A 21,465-nucleotide genomic window follows, 5' to 3' on the forward strand; every position below is an offset into this window, starting at 1 on the left:
ATGTGAAAAATTTGTTTCAGTTTCTTTTAGGGGAAAAAAACTTATGGAGCTCTTTTATATTTTGCATTGTTTTAGCATATGCCGTGGAATTGGCGACCAGCAGAACAGGTGTTTGACAAAATATAATTGCTTCCTTTGTTCGTTCTAATTTAATTCAAGTTATTTACATGTGAAAGTCCTAAATGCTTTCATTCTTTTTTTTTTTAATTGAAGATAAAGTTTTTTTTTCCCTCCTTGATGAGGATTGTCAGAGTTAAGACTAAGTGTAATGTTTCTAAAACTGTTTTTTGCTTTAAAAAAAATTTGCACGTTATCTCAATATGAAAACAATCACATTTGGTAAATATTTGGCTAATGCAATTGAAATTATTTTTTATGTATTTCCATTTCTTTTTCTTTTTTTCAATTTTATCTGAAAGTTTAAATATATTTAGGGTTTTCACTCAGTGGCCATTAACGTTTCTTCCTGTCTCTTGTCGAATTGATGTAGGTCATAATGATTACGGTTATCAGCAACCGTCGTATCCTGAACAAGGCTACGATAGGCCTTATGAGGATTCCTCACAACATTACTACGAAGGAGGTATCTATATACCTTCACACACATACACATATATATCCCCTTCTACAGGAACGAAAATTCTTGCATAAGGCAACTTCTACCCACGCAAAGCTCTCGTAGAATACTAGTTGCTGGCTGTCTTGAAAGTTGCAGGGAGCCTAGAACAATCAAAATAATTTCCTTACAAATATTTAAAATGTATAACCATGACTTGCCATTTCTAACAACAATAAAAAGACTAAAACATTTTAAAATAAGTTTTTCCTCAGTGGAAATATTCTATTTCAACATAAATCCATCCAATTTTTTTTTCTTGTGTGTGTTTACATATGTATAATTTTACATATAAGTTTAGTGCCTTTAGGAAACAGCTTGCTGATCTTGTGTAGCTAGTGTGTGCTCTTGTAGCTGTCTTTAATTTTGTCTTTTTTATTTTATTTAGCATAGTCATGATCTTATGACTGTGATGTTCCAGTAAATGTAATGCTCGTATGGCAGAGACGCTGAAAATGCTGCAGTTCAACCTTGCACAATTGGCTTTAACTGCAGTTTGTTTGGCCGAAATCCTTCTGTTTGGTTTGAGTTTTTTCTTTGTTTTGTTAACTTTTAAAAATCAATATGGCATTTTATTTTGTTCTTGTGTTGTTGGCTATGCATCTTAGAGGAAAAAAGTTAATTAAGCAAACTTCTCAGTTTTTTTTTTTTTTCCTCTTCTCCAATTATCCTGTAGGGAATTCACAGTATGGCCAACAGCAAGATGCTTACCAAGGACCACCTCCCCAACAGGGATATCCAGCCCAGCAGCAGCAGTACCCAGGGCAGCAGGGCTACCCAGGACAGCAGCAGGGCTACGGTAATGGCTTACTGCAGTTTATTCTTGTCACCAAAAAATGTGATGGTTACTCTTTCATAATACAGAAGTGGATATTTAATGTTTATTTTTCTAAGAATTATTTTTGAAAATTCACAGTTTTAGCTTAGCTTGTTACTGGAGTGTTTATATTTAAAGTGTTGTTCTTAAACTAGTAATCCATTTAAAAAGAAACATAAACTAGAGATGGTTCATTGACCAAAGGTAAGGTATGTAGTCACTCAAAATGAAATCCTTAATGAATTCTTAAACCTAAACCTTAAACCTAACCTTAAACCTAACCATAAACCTAAACCTTAAACCACAACCAGCCAATAGCTTTGTATGTGCTTGGAAAACTGATGAGTTGGGTGATGATTAACAACATCTACATAATCTGCTTGGCAAATTTGTTTCTAAAACTAATGACTGTTACCATGAAAAGTAACATTGATCTTTTAGTGTACAAGTGAGATCTATTTGGAACGCGTAAAGAAAATGTCTTTGTCATTCTCTGTTAAAATAGCAGTTTACACATTCATAGGAGTATATTTATTGCAGGTATGTATCTTACACTTTGGGAGAAGTATAGCCATCTTTTCTTATTATATACTCACTATGATGTCTACTAGTTGGCTATCTGACTGTTAGATAGGGAGGAGGGGAGTAATACAGACCTGATATCTCAGTCTTAAATTTTCGGCTTCTATAATAACTATTTTAGATATAGGAAAATATGATTCCTACGATAGGAGAAGTAGCTGCTTAATCTGACATCATCTCTTGCTAACATGGCCTCTTTTTTAACATTAGTAATGTCTTATTATTTTTATTCATTGGTTTAAACTCTGCTGTTATTATGGGCACCTCTTTCCACCTGTGATAGCAAATCTAAGAACCAGGATCAGGCTGAAATTTTCTTGCATCTTCAACAGAAGCACTGGAATTCAGCCAGGTATTGGGTGTCAGGAATTTTCCCCATAATGATCAGTTCTGGTTCCCAAATTCCAGCTATGACTTTAGAAATACTCCATGTATTTCTTGTCTTTACAAAGGGACTTTCTTGCTCCTCTCAAATGGCATTTCCATTTCATGCCCATTAAATATTTGTACATTGAATAAATAGAGTATTCTGGTTTTATTGTGTTTGCATGAAAACATATATTATGTGGATCAGTCAGGTAAGTTTATTGATTTAAGAGCAATATTATTTTCAGTGGAAAGAGAGAGTAAAAGAAATTTAGTGATTTTGGCTTAAGTAGTTAAATGCTGTTTTGTCGGACATCGTTGGGCACCCTAAAGGAGACGTTCCCATTTTGCTTATCTATAGGTTTCAGCTGTCAGACTTGCTTCTAATAAAAAATACAGAGTTTTAATAATTGGATGCATAATAACTAAATAAAATAATAGACTGGTGGAATTTAAGCTTGAAAATTTCTTGTTCTCTTTGACATCTTTCTCTGCAGTGTTTTTTATGACAGGATTTGAATGGCTGTGATAGAAAACATTTAAGTATCAAAGCTTTTCAGCTTATGCTTTATATTCTTTACAATAGACAGGAGTAGAGTTTATGAAATAGACGTATTTGTTTGGCAAGCCAAATTAGTCCCTTGTCATCTCTGGAAGTTGAAATCATTCATTTATATGGGTTAAGTATTAAAGGTGATGGGTACACAGAGTGTAACTTCTGAATCATGTTTTTTCCACATACAGCCTGTGGCTTTTCAAGTCTTCTTTAGTTTCTGTTTGAAAATATTGTGATAGTGAGTTTGTCAGTGCAGAACATAAAGCTTTCTTTTGGTGATTGCAAATGCAAATCTAGAAATTACGTGTAAAATCATTCTTTGTGATTCTTTTAGTGATTGCAAGTATAAATCTTAGAGTTATACAGCTGTAACTATCACTGATTTCCAAACTTTATTCAGAAATTACTTCAGTATTTCAGTTTGAGTCTGCTTCTTGCCTTTTCTTTCCACCGCTTGCTTATTATACTGGTTAACTTCCTACTAGAGGTATAGATAAATTTCCTTAACATCATGGAGTTAACTTGCTTTACAACTCCTGAGTCTCTTTTACTCATTTTGACATATAAAATCTTAATGGCTAACACATAGCACAATAGTTACACTGAATCAGAGCATATTGGTACATGGTAGTGTCCTTAACAGTACTTTTACTTCTTAGAACTTTTGGAATGTATTTCAAAACGCATTTGAGAAAAATCGAGATACCAGACTGCAAGGGAATATGGTAACATCTAATCTTAAACCGCTTCTGGAATTCTAGGGACTTACTGTATTTTCTCCTGGGCTCTTGTGTGTGCTGATTATTTTACAGGTCCTTCGCAGGGTGGTCCAGGTCCTCAGTACCCTAACTACCCGCAGGGGCAAGGGCAGCAGTATGGAGGTTACAGACCAGCCCAGCCTGGGCCACCCCAACCCCCGCAGCAGAGGCCTTACGGGTATGACCAGGTGAGTTACCCGGGTGGCCGGGACTGCCCTGTTGTTTGCTCACTCTCGACTAGGTTGCACGTTTCTCAGCTGAAGATTCATTTTTCCCGCCTCTTGTTTATAGTGTTAACCGAAAAAAAGTGGTTACTTACTCTTGAGTCTTCTTCATAGAACGCTAACACAGTTAATCATCGTTGCTGTAGCCTACAAAACATGGCGTATCTCTAAGCGCCAGCATTCGTTCATGTTTGTTCATTCATAGTCTCTCCCTGGGCTTTACCCCCTAGGCATACTTCCCTTCGCTATCCCAAACATTATTCCGTGTTCTGAAGCCCTTAATTTCTCTGATGTCCCTCACGTTTATTGTTCCAAGACTCTGCTTTGACTGATTGAAATGTGGAGTCCATCTGAGGCAGTGCTCTTCCTGGCTCTCGTCTTCACTCCAGCATATTCACCCTACTCCCCTCACATGCACGATATCCCTTCTCTTTAAACTCATACTCACCACCTGTCTCTGTTGCCTCCTTCCATACACATATCCATTATCTCAGATATTAACCATCTTTCTTTCTCCCCTGTTATCTTTCCTTCTACTACCTTCAGAGATCTATAAGTGTATCTTGTCCTAAGATGACTGTATTCTCTTGAACCTCGTGTTACCCTTCTTTTCATCAGTAAATTTCTCAGACTTAATAATCTGTGCCACAGTCATTGTTCTGTGAATCTTCTCATACATACTCTAAATTATTATTAAAATGATTTATTATGTTGGCAGGTTTTTTTAATTGATTTCAGGTTTGTCTGATGACTTTCTAGTGAGGAGAATCTGATCTCTTCACCGCTTAAGCTACCTAAAATAGGTTACTTTTTAATGTTAGGGTTCCAGGACCAGTGGGGATGATCTGGTTTGAGAAACAACGTGTATGCAGTGCTGATTAGACTCTAAGGCATAAGCAGCTCTCTCATCGATGCTCTCTCAAGTTTACAACCCCCTGTACTGACACGTTCTAGTTAAGTGGAAAATATAAAAGAGATATAAGAGGCTTAAAAGTATGGACAGGACTTCTCTGGTGGCGCAGTGGTTAAGAATCTGCCTGCCAGTGCAGGGGACACGGGTTTGAGCCCTGGTCTGGGAAGATCCCACATGCCGCAGAGCAGCTAAGCCCGTAGTTGCTGAGCCTGTGTGCTGCAACTACTGAAGCCCGCACGCCTAGAGCCTGTGCTCCGCAACAAGAGAAGCCACTGCAGTGAGAAGCCCACCCATCGTAACAAAGAGTAGCCCCCGCTCGCCGCAACTAGAGAAAGCCCGCGCACAGCAATGGAGACCCAACACAGCCAAACATAAATTAATTAATTAATTAAAAAAAAAAGTATGGACAGATAAGTAATACTAAAAAAGATACACTAGAACTAAATCAAAGGAGTAGGCAGAAGTTTTATCTAAATTTTTAAAGTAAAATGAGTGTTGACTAGTGAGTATCTAAGGACAAGATCCCTGAGCAGATAAAATGTAGGCTCCTTCACATCCACAGGTTAACTGCTGAAAAGTGGTCCTTTACTCCCTAATTCAACAAATATTTATTAATTTTCTGTGTGTGCTGGATACTATATTATGTCCTAGATGAGTAAAACAGACCTGGTCCTTATGGCTTATGGAGCAACTATCTGGATCTTCCTTGACTTCACTTTAGCATTTGACACCTGTTCCTGTCTTCATTCTTAAGTGGTCTTCTTTAGCTTCTGTATTACTGTACTATTTTGTTCCTCTTACATTTTCAGTGATTCCTTCTTTATACTTGTTTCTCATCTTTCTTTTCCCCAGATATCAATCCTTGGCTTAGTGTTTTTCCCAGTCTCTGTGTTCACCCTGTCTTAGATTTTCAGTATCCTTAGCCTACTCTTCTCAGCCCAACTTCAGCTCCATTTTTCCAGCTGTGAGCAGAACATCTCTCTTTGGATGTCTTGTCATTTTCCTCAGCTTCATCATTTTCTCTCTAAATCAGCATATTTCTAAGTCTCCTAAACTTAACATCATTCCTTAAGCAAATGTTTCTCAAGCAACATTTATATGCCAAGTACCTAAGATGGGGCTATATTGGGAAATAAGATCGACATGGACTCTGCCTTTGTGAACTTAAGTCTAGGTGGGAACAGACAAGTAAGCAGATGATACGATATAGTGTGAGAAGTACTTGGATGAGGAAAGGCAAGATTTTTGTGGAAGGGAGCTCCTAACCCAGGCATGTGTTCCTTGGGAAGTATTATATAAGTGCGAGAGCCCAAGGATGAGTAGGTATTAGCCAGCTGGTTGTGGAGGAGAGAAGGATATTCTGGTCAGAAAGAAGTGCACTCACAAAGGACTTGTGTTAAGATGTGTGGCTCAGTAAAGCAGGAGTGTGGGGAAGAAGAGGCAAGAGTGGAGATGAATTGGGGCCAGATTAGGAGGGCTCTTGTAAGCCATGTTGGGGAACCTGGGCTTTATCCTGATAACAGTGTGGAGCCTGTAAAGTGTTTTAGATGATGTATCTAAAGTATATAGCAGTGGCTGGCATATATAATAGATACATACTATGTTTCTTCTTTTATCATGATAATTATTCCACCCTTTAAGGTCCTCAGGAATTTGGGGACTATACAGTAGAAAAAGACCCGTGATGTTGGGGTAGTTGCCAGCCACATCTTCTTCCCCATTAGAAAAGGCTATGAGGAGGGGACTATTCTAGCTACTCTAGTGTTAGTAGCCTCCCCACATCTATCTCATGGATTCCCTCAACCCAAACACCTGTTGGTTTCTTCGTTTTAGGGAAAGTTGTTCAACTCTTCAAGATAGTTAAGGCAATGGAAAAGTAATCTAATTATAGTGGTGTTTAGGCAGGTGACTCTTGTGGCAGTATGCAGGATGAATTAAAAGAGGGCATTGAGAGAGAATCCTGTAAGGGGCTGCGCCCCCCGACCCCACCCGGGTCAGTCTTTCCATCTCCGTGAACAGCAGCTCAGTTTTCCACTTCCTCAGGCGGAAAACCCGGAGTCATCCTTGACTCCCTTCTTTTTGCAAATCAAACATCTAGTCAGCCAGCAAATCTCATCACCTCTTCCTTCAAAATACATGCCGTATCTATAGTCATTTTTCACAATTTCCTGCCCTTACCTAAGTCACAGTCATAACTCTCACTCATCTGGACTGTTGCACTGTCCTCCTTCCTGGTCTTCCTGCTTTCCTCCTGGCTCCTCTACAGGATGTGCTCCTCACAGGACCTAGAGTGATCTTTCAAAAACGTCAGTCTGATTAGGCCACCCCTCCGCGCATAACCGTGTGGCGACTTCATTCCCGCCCAGAGTAATATAATGGCCTAGAAGGCCATGCTCAGCTCATGTCCCCAGCCCCTACCCCACCATCTCACCTCTGTATTTATAGCCGCCTTCATTCATTCTGCTTCAGTCACACTGGCCTGTTTCCAGCATGTTTCTCCCTCAGAACCTTTGTATTTACCGCTCTCTCTTCTGTTGTGTCTTTATTTGCAGTCAGTTCAAAGTATTTTCTGATTTCACTTTTGATTTCATCTTTGACCCAAGAGTTATTTAGAAGTGTATATAGTTTTTGAATATTTGGGGATATTCCAGATAGTTTTCAGTTACTGATTTCCCATTTAATATCATCATCTTGATAGAACATACTTGGTATGACTTCAATTCTTCTGCATTTATTGAGACTTCTTTTATGGCTCAGAGTATGGTCTGTGGGGATGTTCTGTAAATGTCAATTAGATCAAGCTGCTTGATAGTGGTGTTCAAGTCTCCTATGACTTAGCTGATTTTCTGTTCTATTAGTTATTGAGAAAGGGATGTTAAATATTAAATCTCTGGCTATATCTGTGTGTTTGTCTATATTTTCTTGCAGTTCTGTTCATTTTTGCTTCATGTATATTAATGTGACTTTTAAAAAAATTTTATTTATTTATTTGGTTGCGTTGGGTCTTCATTGCTGCGCACAGGCTCTCTCCAGTTGCAGTGAGCAGGGGCTACTCTTCGCTGCGGTACACGGGCTTCTCATTGCGGTGACCTCTCTTGTTGCAGAGCGCGGGCTCTAGGTGTGCGGGCTTCAGCAGTTGTGGCGCATGGGCTCAGTAGGTATGGCTCGCGGGCTGTAGAGCACAGGCTCAGTAGTTGTGGCGCACGGGCTTAGTTGCTCCGTGGCATGTGGGATCTTCCCAGACCAGGGCTCCAACCCATGTCTCCTGCATTGGCAGGCGGATTCTTAACCACTGCACCACCAGGGAAGTCCCAATTCTACATTTTTAAGGTGCATATGTTTTAGGGATTTTTATGTCTTGATTAATTTTCTCCTGTATCATTATGTAATAACTTTCTTTATCCCTGGTCATATTCTTTGCTCTGAAATATGTTTGTCTAATATTAATATCGTTTTCTTTGGATTAGTACTAGAATGGTAATATATTTTTAATCTTTTTTATTAACACATTTGTATTTTTATGTTTAAGTTGTTTCATGAAGGCAGCGTATACTTAGGACTTGCGTTTTTTTGTTGTTTTTTTTTTACCCAATCTATCTCTGCCTTTTTTTTTTTTTTGCGGTACGCCGGCCTCTCACTGTCGCGGCCCCTCCTGCTGCAGAGCACAGGCTCTGGACGCGCAGGCCCAGCGGCCATGGCTCACGGGCCCAGCCGCTCCGCGGCATGTGGGATCCTCCTGGACCGGGGCACGAACCCGTGTCCCCTGCATCGGCAGGCGGACTTGCAACCAGTGCGCCACCAGGGAAGCCCCATATCTCTGCCTTTTAATGGAGGGGGTTTGAACATTATGTTTAATGTGAATATGGATAATGGTTAAGTCTGTCATCTTGATATTTTTTCCTATTTGTCCCTTCTGTTCTTTGTCCTTTTTCCTCATTTTCTTATTTTGAATTTTTTTCTGTTTTTAAAAAATGGTTTTTATTAAGATATAATTCACATACCATTCGTCATTTTAAGATGTACCATTCTTTTTTTTTTTTTTTAAGTATGTTTATTTCCCTCCAAACACCCAGCCCTAGGAAATAGCTGCTTTACTTTTTGTCTGTATGGATTTTCCTATTCTGAGCATTTAGGCTAAGTGGAGTCATGCATATGTGGTGTTTGTGATTGGCTGCTCTCACTTAGTATAATGTTTTCAGGGTTCATCCATATTGTATCATGTATCAGTACCTTTAAGTGATATTATACCACTTCATATAAAGTATAATAGTTTACTTTCATTTCTTCTCAACCTTTGTATTATTGTTATAATTTCCACTTCTACATATGTTACAAACCCCATAGTATGTGGAATTAGTTTTGTTTAAAATATCAATTATCCTTTAAAGATACTTAAATGATAAGAAAAGAGTCACATATCTACTAATGTACTTACTGTTTCTTGTACTTTCCATTCTATGATAAATCCATATTTCCATCTGGTATCATTTTCTTTTGCCAGAAGGATTTCCTTTTAACAGTTCTTGTAATGCAGGTCTTCTGGTGATAAACTGTTAGTGTATTTTGTTTTTTCTGACTGTTCTTAAGATTTTTCCCCTTATCAAATTATTTGAGTGTTTTCTTATGCTTGGGGTTTGTATAGTTTCTTGAATTTGTGACTTTATGGTTTTCATCAAATTTGGAAAAATTCTGACCAAATATTTTTCCTTTCTCTACACCTGTACCCCTATCTCTCTTCCTCAGACTCCAATTACATGTGTATTTGACCGCTTAGAGTTGTGCCATAATTCAGTGATCCTCTGTTTGTTTATTTAATTTTTAAGTCTTTTTTTTCTCTCTGTTTCATTTTGGGTAGTTTCTGTAGCTGTGTTTTGAAGTTCAGTAATCTTTTCTTGCTCATTGTCTTACCAGCTTTTAATCCACTCCCAGATGTGTCTCATTGCAGACATTGTATTTTTCATCTCCAGGTGTTTGATATGGGTCTTTTTCATATCTTCCATGTCTCTGCCTAAAGTTTTGAACATGAGGAATACAAGTACGTTAACTGCTTTCATATCCTTTTCTGGTAATTCTAACATCTGGGCCAGTTTTGATCTACTGTTTTTTTCCCCTCCTCGCTTTGGGTCATATTTTCCTCATCCTTTCCATGTGCAATGATCTTTGATAAAACGCCAGAAATTGCAAATATTACTTTTATGTTGTTGAGTGATGGATATATTTGTATTCCTAGGAACATTCTTGAGTTTTGTTTTGGGATGCAGTTTAGTAATTTGAAAACAACTTGATCTTTTGGGGATTGCTTTGAAGATTTGTTAGGCAGGACCAGACAGTGTTTAGTCCTGGGCTAAATATCCCCACTAGTAAGATAAGACCCTTTTGGGTACTCAACCCAGTGCCCTGGAATTATGAGGTTTTCCACTCTGGCTGGTGGGAATAAACACTATTTCCATTCCTCTGTGAGTGCAGGAATTGTTTCCTCTAATCCGTTGGGGTGTTTCTTTCCTTGGACTTGGGTATTTTTGTTGCATGCATTTGCATATCAGTGCTATGCTGAATACTCAAGAGGTTTCCTCTGCAGATCTCCACAGTGCATTTCTTTTCTCTGTGCATTTTTTTCCTCTTTGGTACTATGGCCTGTGAACTCTAGCTCCTTTTCTTCTCTTCAGACTCTAAGCTTTATCTTCTTACCTCAGACCCAGCCTTACTTCCTCTCCATATGCTGCAGTGTGGAAACTCTCAGTGCAGTAAGATGCAGTAATCAGAGTGCTCGCCTCATTTGTTTCCCATTTCTCACAGATTGCTGTTGTTTATTACCTTCTGTCCTGTGTCCTGAATACAAGTATTTCATATATTTTTTGTAGTTTTGGGGGTTTTTTTTTTGGCCACGTTGGGTCTTCATTGCTGCGCATGTGCTTTCTTGTAGTTGCAGCAAGCAGGAGCTACTCTTCGTTGCGGTGCGCGGGCTTCTCATTGTGGTGGCTTCTCTTGTCGCAGAGCATGAGCTCTAGGCGCATGGGCTTCTATAGTTGTAGCATGCGGGTTCAGTAGTTGTGGCTCGCGGGCTCTAGAGCGCAGGCTCAGTAGTTGTGGCGCACAGGCACAAGGTGGCATGTGGGATCTTCCCGGACCAGGGCTCAAACCCGTGTCCCCTTCATTGGCAGGAGGATTCTTAACCACTGTGCCACCAGGGAAGCCCTGGGGTTTTTTTCAGGCTGGAGTATAAATCTGTCTTGACCAGAAACCTACTTAATTTTTAAAAAATAGACTTTTTTTCCAGCAGTTTTACGTTCACAGCAAAATTGAGAAGAAAGTACAGAGAGTTTCCATTTACTCCCTACCCCTACACATACATAGCCTACTCCATTATCAACATCCCACACCCTAGTGGTACATCTGTTATAATCAATAAACCTACCACCCCAGGTCCATAATTTACATTAGATTCACTCTTGGTGTTGTACAGTCTGTGCATTTTGACAAATATATAATGACCTGTATCCACCTTATAATATCATACAGAAGAGTTTCATTTCCTTAAAAATCCTCTGTGCTCCCCTTATTCATCCCTCTATCCTTCCTACTGATCTGCATAGTTTGCCTTTTCCAGAATGTCATGCACTTGGAATCATGTGCATGACAAAATTGGCTTTTCACTTAATAATATGCATTTAAAGTCTTCTCATGACTTGATAAAGTGTTTCTTTTTAGCCCTGGATAGTAGCCCGTTGTCTGGATATACCATTCATTTACTGAAAGACATCTTGGTTGCTTTCAAGTTTTGGCAATTATGAATGAAACTGCTATAAACTTCCATGAGCAGGTTTTTGTGTGAACATAAAATTTCAACTCATTTGGATAAATGCCAAGGAGTGAGCATGATTTTTGGATTATATGGTAATAGTATATTTAGTTTTGTAAGAAACTGCCATACTATCTTGTGTAGTGGCTGTACCACATTGTATTCTCACCGGCAATGGGCAATGAATGAGAGTTCCTGTTAACTCCACATCCTCATCAGCATTTGCTGTTATCAGTGTTCAGAATTTTGGCCATTCCAGTAAGTTTATGGCGTATCTCGTTGTTGTTTTACTTTGCATTTCCCCAGTGACATGTGATGTAGACACCTTTTCAGTATGCTCACTTGACATCTTTATATCTTCTTCAGTGAGGCGTCTGTTCAGGTCTTTGGCCCATTTTTTGATAGGGTTGTTCATTTTCTTATTGTTGAGTTGTAAGATTCTTTGCATAGTTTAGATAACAGTCCTTATCAGTCGTGTCTTTTGCAAATACTGCCTTGTCTTCTTGGCTTGTCTTCTCATTTTTTTGACATTGTCTTTCTCAGAGTAGAAGATTTTAATTTTAATGAAGTCCAGTTTATCAGTTATTTCTTTCATGGATCACGCCTTTGGTGATGTGTCTATAAAGTCATTCCAAAACCAAAGGTCATCTACATTTTTTTTCATGTTATCTTCTAGGAGTTTTATAGTTTTCTACTTTACATTTAGGTAAATGTCCTATTTGAGTTTATGTTCTGAATGAAGAAAATCTTAATTGTTAAGATTTGTGTCTAAATTTCATTTTTTTGTACGCGGATATCCAGTTCTAGCACCATTTGTTGACAAGACTATCTCTGCACTATTGTATTATCTTTGCTCCTTTGCCAAAGATCAGTTGACTGTATTTATGTGGGTCTATTTCTGGGCTCTCTATTCGGTTCCATTGATCTGTTTTTCTGTTCTTTCACCAATATCACATTGTCTTGATTGCTGTAGCTTTATAGTAAGTCTTGCAGTTGAATATTGTCATTCCTTTGACTTTGTTCTCCTCCTCCAATATTGTATGGGTATTCTGGGTCTTCTGCCTCTCCATATAATTTTAGAATTACTTTTTCAATATCCAGAAATAACTTGCTTGCTGGAATTTTGATTGGGATTGTGTTGAATCTTTAGATCAAGTTGGGAAGAACTGACGTTGCAACAATATTGATTTTTCTATCCATGAACATGGAACATCTCTGCATTTATTTAGTTCTTTGATTTCTTTCATTACTTTTTTAGTTTTTCTCATACAGTTCTCTCTATATATTTTGTTAGATTTATACCTAAGTATTCAATTTTGGGGGGTGCTTATGTAGATGGTATTGTTTTTAATTTCAAATTGGACTTATTCATTGCTAGTGTATAGGGGAATTTTCTGTGTTAACCTCGTATCCTGCAACCTTGCTCATTAGTTTCAGGAGTTTCTTTGGTTGATTCTTTGGGATTTTCTACCTAAACAGTCATGTCATCTGTGAACAAAGACAGTTTTATTTCTTCTTTTCCAATCTGTTTACCTTTGTTTCTTTTTCTTATTGCATAAACTAGGAATTTCAGTACAGTGTAGAAAAAGAGTGGTGAGAAGGGGACATCCCTGCTTTGTTCCTGATCTTAGAAGGAAAATTTCATGAAATATGGTGTTAGATGCTTTTATTTTTCAGCATAGCATTTATTTCCATGTGACAGATTATGTAGTTATTGTTTATTATCATACCCTCTTCCCCTAGGATGTCAGTTCTTTAAAGACATCACCACATCTGTTTTTTTATCACCGTTGAGTCTACATCACCTAGTAGAACACATTGAGTAGTCAGTAAATACTGGTGAGTGAATACGTAGCGCCTTCACTTACTAAATTTGAAAGGTGATTGTAAGAATAGAGAAAGAAACCCCTAAAAAGTACTGGGACAGAATATTTTTAAGAAAGAAAGAAATTTATTGCTCAGTCTAGGGACTCTTCACTTCATACAGTCCCTAGAAAATCTCATTTATGCACATGATTTTAATTTACCATGCTGTTGACTCTCAAATCTCTATTTCTAGTCTCACTTTCTCTTCTGAAAGTCAGGTGCCTAGTAGTCATCTGCACTTGGAAATATCATGTCAATTTCACATAACCAAAACGAATTCATAGTTTTTGTACCCACACATTCCTCCTTTCTATGCTCTCTCTTAGAGAGAGGGGCACTATCGCCAAGCTAGAATGCCATGTGCCACATTTGATGCTTAAGTCTTCCTCCCTCTCCCCATCTAATAAATGACAAAATCTTGTTAGCCTGACTTCCTTCAACATTCTTGAATCCATCCACTTCTCTCTGACCACTGCCTTATCTTTGTTTAGACCATTAACATCTCCTAAGTTCATGATGGCATGAAGGATCCTCCCATGCTGTCTTGCCTCCTTTCCCATTTATTCTTTACTCTAGTCAGAGGAATTTTGTAATTTACAAACAAAGAAGCTGAAGAAGCAGAGAGAGAGAGAGAAGCGAGGCTTAGAGAGTTGGAGTGATCCACCCAAGATGATGGGTAAGCAGGGCCGAGCTGAGTGGCTAAGACCCAGGGACTGGGCCCTTCACGACGCCCCTGCCTCCAGCCACACCAGCACTTTGCAGAGTGCTGTCGTGCTTTTCTTATTGAGCAACTGTTTGAAGCAGAAATCATGATTATCCTCACTTGTTGGATGAGACAGTCAAGAAAGGGAAGGTAGATAGCTTGCCTCAAGGACAAGAAACTGGTAAGTGGGAGAATTAAAACTAGGCATTGATTTCTGCTTCCCAAACCCATACTTTTAACCCTGGAATTTGCTAATGGTCGCAGATATACAGTATTTTTTTAGGCTTGCTTGTGATTTGATTTTGTCCTAGCAAAGTGATCCGGTGTGGGTCAAGTTACTTAAATTCTCAGTGCTTCAATTTCTTCATCCATAAAATGGATATCATATTTACTGCACAGGTAACAGATGGACACAAAACACTTGTTACAGTGTTTGACACATGGTACGAGTTATTGAGATATATTAAGAGTTATTGAGATATATTGTTATTGAGATATATTAAGTTATTGAGATATATTAAGAGTCGGCTATTGTTGATATTAGCCAGACTTCTCGTATCCATTACTTCAAGCTCTGTGTTAACAAATAATCAATAGCTTCTGGTCCTGATTGTTGTATATTCTTTTTTACTCTCCAATTCCCTGAGCATTTTTTACCTATTTTTTCTCCATTCTTTTGCTTTAGCTGTTTCTTCTATTTGAAGTGCCCCTTTTCTTTTCTCTGCCATTCAAATTTTACTATTTTCTTAAGGCTCTCACAGTCTCTGAAATATTTTTCAAATTATTTTAGCCGCGATAGCCTTTTCCTTTCTGAACTCTTGTAGACCTTGTTCTGCAATTATACTTTATTTGTAAGTCTTACCTTCCCTGTTTTTCAAATTTATTATGGTGATGAGCATATAGTATTTGCTCAATAAATGTTTCTAATTGCTTGAATATCATATTTGGTGTACATTATTGAAGAAGTCTTATGTGTCAGGCACTCTTCAATACTTGGGGCATAAGAATGGATAAGACCTAGTCCCTATCGTCAAGTAATTCATGCTATAGTAGATACATTATAGCTTTTATTTATATAGCACACCAGTTCTTAACCTCTCTTCTGCTTTCACATCATTCATAATATGTGCAACTCGCTTTCATCGTTAATATCTCATCACACATACTCACTGCGGGAGCGTTTCCTTCCAGCATTGAGGCTTGCTTATTTATACTTTTTTATAATTTTTGAAAGCTCTTTCTCATGTCCTCTCTTATTTAAGTGTCCTAACAAATAAATGAGGTAGAACTAGTGTAACCTTAAACAGAAAGAAAATTGAGAGCCAGGGATGGGTATGTTACAGTCCCACCTTATAGGTAAAGAAATCTCAAAGAGCTTTCCTTGGGCTCAAATGAAAAGGCAACAGTAGAGTTGGGACTTAAACTCAGTATTTAGATAATGTAACAATTGAACAGTAAGTTCCTGTATGCTAAGCATTTCTTATTTTAAACTTGGTATTATAGGAATTTTTCAACAAAGACAGCAAAAAGAGGAGCATCATGAATCCCTGTGTACCCCACCAACCAAATTCAACAATTATTGGCATTTTACCAATGTTGTTTTATATACCTGCACCCTATTTTATTGAGTATGTTAAAGCAAATCTTACCTACAGATATTTCAGGATGAGCATTGACTTTAAATTTTTCTGAATATAATTATGTAAAGTACATCAATATTTTTTAAATACCTTAATTCTACTTATAGTGCATTATTCCATTAGATACAGTGGTATTCAACATATTTTGAAGTATATCTTACTTCTTTGGAAGTGTAAACTTTTAGGCTACTATTTCTTATTGTACAGAAGGCTTTCAACTATAGAATACTTACTTGATATAAAATAGTTAATTTGACTTAGAGGGGGATATTTAGCCAAAGGAAACAGTTAACTGATTATGTGCCCAAGTGCTTTTATGAGCATCTATTTTAAACACATTTAAGACATTTTTGTTATTAAAATAAATTTTTTCTAGTACATTCCTCTTTTCTTCTACCTTTCTTCTCTGTTGAAGGAAAAGATGTTCCTTCTCTTCTCCAGAAGCTAGCCTTAACAGCTGTATACTGGACACTGTTTACCTCCCTTGTAGAATTTTGTTACTTCATTCATTACCTCTTTTATACCTGTGCTTCATTTTCTTTCCCTTCCTGTCAGCCTACAGGCCCTTCAAGTCTACCTTACTAAAAGCAACAAAATCAAAAACAATCTTTCTTTGATTTTATGTACCAGCTGCCTGTCTGAATACCTCTGCGAATACCTCATTGGCCTCGGGAAGAGGCCCAAATTCCATAGTGTGGCTAGAAGGTTCTTTTTCCTTTATCTCCCAGATATCTGTCCATCCTTGCTACTTATCTCAGATACCCTTGTTGTTAATTCATAAGTCACTATAATAATCTAAACAGTCACAAACTTGTTGTACTAGAATATAATTGACACACTAGTATATGCTATGCCAGCATTTAGAACCAGAACTTCACTCATTCTTGATTCAGTTCAATAAAATTCACCAAACATCTAAGTTCTCACTCTGATAGGTGCTGTTCTAGGCTCATAGACTTTGAAATCCATTTGCAGTTGACTGTAATATCAGAAGAAATTACAGAGATACTCTGTACCTAAATATTATATGTAACGGTTTTTGTTTGTTGTGATTGTAGTTGCTTTTGTAGTATGACAGTGTTAAGATTGATTTGTAATTTTCTGTGCCAAACTGTTATGGTCAAACTATGATCTAATTATATTTTTAAATTTATCTTTTAGGGACAGTATGGAAATTACCAGCAGTGAAAAGTACTTACATTCCAATAGCCAGAATCTGTTAGCAGCCATATTGTCGCCTCAGCACTGTGGACACCTCCCTGTGAAGAGACCCTTCCATTCCATCTAGTTTTTGGAAAAACCTTGTGGATAAGTGGCTGTTTCATCAGTAAACAGCCTTTGTGGCTTAGTTATAAAAGGCTTTAGTAGCGCAAAAATACTCTTGATTTCACATGTCTACTCTAGATGGCAACATTGGACAGAAAATAGAAGGACATAACCAATTTGCAATGATTTCGGAACAGTATTTCAAATGGACTGTTACAGACTGAAAGGTGTGAACAGCTTTGTATGTTTATGAAGGTTAAGGGAATTTAATACTTTTCCACAGATTCTTTTGTAAGGGGAAGAGGGAAATGTACACTTTTTACAGCAGCAATATTTTGTATATTATGTTTATTTCATGTGGTGAATATGCAAGGAGGTACACTACGCACTGGACAGAATCAGAAGTCCTCTGTTAATGGGGATTGGAGCATGGTGGATGCTTGATTGTGTTGGTCTCAAAGTGGTGTTCTGTGAAGCTGAAGGTGAGGGAGAAGACAAAGCACACCATATGTCCACTGTTATGTTCTTTAGAGAAAATTCAGATCCCTTTTATGTGTTAGATAATCAAGGGCACTGTGATACAGTTTTAAGTAAAAAGACATTTTTTAAAAGCTTTCCAGTTTTGTGGGTTAAAACCTTTTTATAAAAGATCATTTATAATACAGTTTTAAAATGTGAGGCAATAAGAATTACTTCATATTGGATCTGAAGAATCTTGCTAAGTTTCATGTAAATGAAGTGGTAATCCTCTCCTAAAAGAGCAATAACTGAAAATGAAAAGTGTTAATTTTACGTTGTTTGAGTAACAGGGAACTTAGTAAGTAATATCAAAACATTTTATAAATGATGTCAAAGAAGAGTCAACGTTGATTCAGTAATTTTATTTTTTAACATTAGAAGGATAATTGGTTTATATGATAAGAATAGTTCAGGAGACTTTACAAACCTTTATTGACTGGAAATAATGCCATTTATAAAGGAAGGAACACTTCTAAGTTTTTCCCTTTTTTATGTTGGTTAATATAACATAGAGATGTTTAGGAAAATGCTTATTGATGATGTTTATTCTGATCTGTATTAAAAGCATAGAGGTTGCATTTCAGATCATTTTATTAGCATGGTATACTTAATCATATTTGAAACTGTCCTGTGCCTGACTGTTTTAGGTGATTTCAGGGATATTGCATTGGGCAGGAAATCATGCATTGAGAAGTTTATAACCACAGTTACTTAGCCCAAAGGTAAGTTGCTATTTTCATCACAGTTGCCTGTGCCCAGGGAATAAGGTATATTCTGTATAATTGAATTGTTTTTCCCCCACTTCTAACTGGAAACAAAACAGAAGGGGTGCGATAAATCTGAATAAGCAAAATGTACTGTTCTCAACATACTGTAATCAAAAGGAGAAATTTTAATGTGTCTCTGTGTGTGTATGAAAGAGTGTGTGTGTGTTTTAAGGTCAGAATAGGGTTTTTTTTCAACATGGTCAGTAGAAAATGGACATCAAGTTTGAACACATAAAGCATGAACAGCCTTATTGTGATGGAAACGCTTTTAGGTTCTGTGCCAATTTTCCACCACTGTGTACTTTGTTGCTATTTAAAACTGTATCAACTCTAACGGAAGAATAAATTATTTGTGATTTTAATTTTCTCATTTGTTTTTTTAAATTAGATCTCTTTGACTCTCTTGTTTTGTCTGGAGACTATGCTGTGGGTTTTTTATATAAGTTAGCCTAGTATAAGCAGACTATATTTGTATTCTAGGACTTTATCAAAATTCTCCTGTCATGCCCAAGTTAATTAGAATTAACTGTTCAGTAATCAGCATGTGTGTGGGCTGTTTGTTACAGAATTCTTTCTCTGAAAATGAAGTCCATGAGGCCATAATCAAGATGACTGAATTAGATAAATGAGTTGAAGAGACAAAATTGTACTGAACCCAACCTGGTGTAGATATGCTATCTCATTTGAAATAAGCTCAACTGACATTAAGAAATAATTTGTCTTGCCAGCCCATCTTCTGTTGTCTTATTCTCTTTTAATGGAAACTAAAATTGCAATTTTAATAAGCAGAATTTCCTCCAGGACTTTCTTCCTGGAGACCAGTGCATTTGTAAGGTTTAATTGTTCTATAACAGTCCTGTTTCGTAAAAGTTTTTAATTGGTGGTGACAAAAATTACCTTACTCCTTTGACACCTCGTAAGAAGAATAACTTTACCAATAGCTTTCTACCAAGTGTGACACTGCCATATAGACTAGATATATTCCAAAGCTGGAAGTTTCATTTTAGCAAAATGTATTATTACGAAGAAATATCATACCATCCCATGAAATTTCAGAAGCAAAATATTACTAAGAAGAGAGCAGGGTGATTATTGATCAACATTTAAAAGTATTTAACTGTGCTAGTTTAGTTGTTTGAGAAGATGCTAGCATTATTCTGTAGAGTTGTGGTGACAGATTGTTTTCGGTTTTGTTTTTAATTTTTTAATGGAATTTTCAGACATACATCGAAGTGGAGAGAATGGTATAAAGATCCACATGTACCAGAAACCTAATTTATGCACTTAGCAACTCATGGCCAATCTTGTGTTGCCTGTACATTCTTTTTTATCTTTTTCCTGATAGAGATGTTTAGTTTCAGAACGTAGATATGATCAGTGCATTTATGTTTAGACTATAATCTTTAACTGTGATAACCTACTGAGAGGTTTTTCATGAGATGGTACGTTATAAATAATTATTTGATGTTAAAATACCTGAATGAAAAACCTTGAAATATTCTGAGAGATATCAAATATATTTGGTCTCTGTTAGGGAATACTGATTATCCCCCAATATTCTCCTCTCCTTTTAAGAATAATCCCCAGGTTTTGGGTGGGCACATGGCTGCCTACCCAGTGACTACATTTTACAGCCTCCTTTGCAGCTAGGTGTGGTCATATGACTTTAAGCTCAGCCAGTGGGATGTGAGCTGGAGTGATATGTGTAGCTTCTAGATTACATTTTTAAAAGTGTGCTCCATATTCTTCTTTTCATTTCCCAAGGGCTGGCATATGACATATTAGTGGGGAGGTCTGGCCTTCTAGATTAGAAAAATACTCCAGAGAATGGCAGTGCAGCTAGATAGAATGAAAAGTCTCCTGAATGGCCATCCTCATGAATCTCCCTACTGCCTATCTGCTTGGATGTTGACATGAGAGAAGTAACACTTCTGTCACATTAGGCTCTTTGTTACAGCCACAAACCCCATACTCTAACGTAGGGTCACGTAGTGGAGGGCCAGTTCATACTACCCTACGACATAGTCTGTCTGGGGTCACAGTTTTTAGGAATGACAGATTAGTGTATTGTGTGTGGAGTGTACTTCATGGTCATTCAGTTCATATTCTTGACTAATGAAATAGGACAGAATCCATTATACTTCCTTTAAGATCATCCTCTGCTTTCCATCACGTGAATTAATTGAATGCTATATTTATTAACAATAGATTTAGTTAATTTTAAAATACTGGGAAAAATATACATACTATTATTTTTTTGGCATCTTTATAGTTTCTAAGTACTTATTTTGAAAATTACGTTAGGTAGGGCTTTATAAAATCTCTTGGGTTTTTAACTTTATTTTGGCTTCTGCTTTAACTTGTTCTTTGGACTTTTTTCTCTAATGTTTTCTTGATATTTCCTTAGTTTTCTGATTTTCACTATATGAAGTGTGTACATTGATTCTAATTTCCATGCCAACTTTCCTTTTGGGGGGAAAAAAAGATGTGTAATAGTAAAAGCATTCTGATTTTACACCGATAGTAGCCCTTATTATTCAGCTTCAGGTCAAATATATTTACTGTCTACAGGAGGTGTAACTATATTAGCTATGGAAGGATATTTTGGAATAGTGATCGTTTTTCATACACATCAAATTTTTTCACTTTTAAGACTCCTGATATCATGGATCAAAATACTGTTCATGGCTATCAAGGATTTTATCTTCTATTGATATGACTATACTAAGGAATTATTTCTGTTAATGCTTAGTAAATTAAGAACAAGGAAGTGTGGCTGTGGCTTTCTTTTCGGTCCTAATATTATTCTATCCATAGAAATCCTATTTCCTGTTCATTAATTTCAGTATTCCATTCTTTTCCAAGATTTTGCTTAACAGCAAGCTTTCATACTTCAAGCTCAACATGTTAGTGCTCAGTCCTCATTCCCACATAAACACAACTATTTTGAGAACATGAACTGATATTAATTACCCCCTTGGCACCAAAAAAAGTCAGGATTTCCTGATGTGGCACGCTAATGTAAAATGCATTACTGCAAACGCTGGCTCCAAGGGGTAATACTCTCTAAATA

The 21,465-nt window shown here is 37.1% G+C and overlaps 1 protein-coding gene across 9 annotated transcripts in view; it reads left to right on the forward strand.

The window, feature by feature from the left end:
- SS18 (SS18 subunit of BAF chromatin remodeling complex) overlaps positions 1-18,754 on the forward strand; it is a 76,991-nt gene extending 58,237 nt beyond the window's left edge. For 6 of the 9 annotated variants that reach the window (XM_060120746.1, XM_060120752.1, XM_060120749.1 and 3 more), the window contains 4 exons: positions 491-583; positions 1,293-1,415; positions 3,750-3,883; positions 17,002-18,754. In XM_060120746.1, the coding sequence (XP_059976729.1) occupies positions 491-583; positions 1,293-1,415; positions 3,750-3,883; positions 17,002-17,028 (377 nt within the window). In that variant the 3' untranslated portion in view covers positions 17,029-18,754. The remainder of the gene's footprint in view (positions 1-490; positions 584-1,292; positions 1,416-3,749; positions 3,884-17,001) is intronic. The other 3 variants (XM_060120753.1, XM_060120750.1, XM_060120748.1) reach the window with 2 other exon arrangements.
- The last annotated feature ends 2,711 nt before the right edge of the window (positions 18,755-21,465 follow it).

The sequence above is a fragment of the Lagenorhynchus albirostris genome, chromosome 14 (assembly GCF_949774975.1).
Source record: "Lagenorhynchus albirostris chromosome 14, mLagAlb1.1, whole genome shotgun sequence".
In the NCBI taxonomy this organism is placed as follows: domain Eukaryota; kingdom Metazoa; phylum Chordata; class Mammalia; order Artiodactyla; family Delphinidae; genus Lagenorhynchus; species Lagenorhynchus albirostris.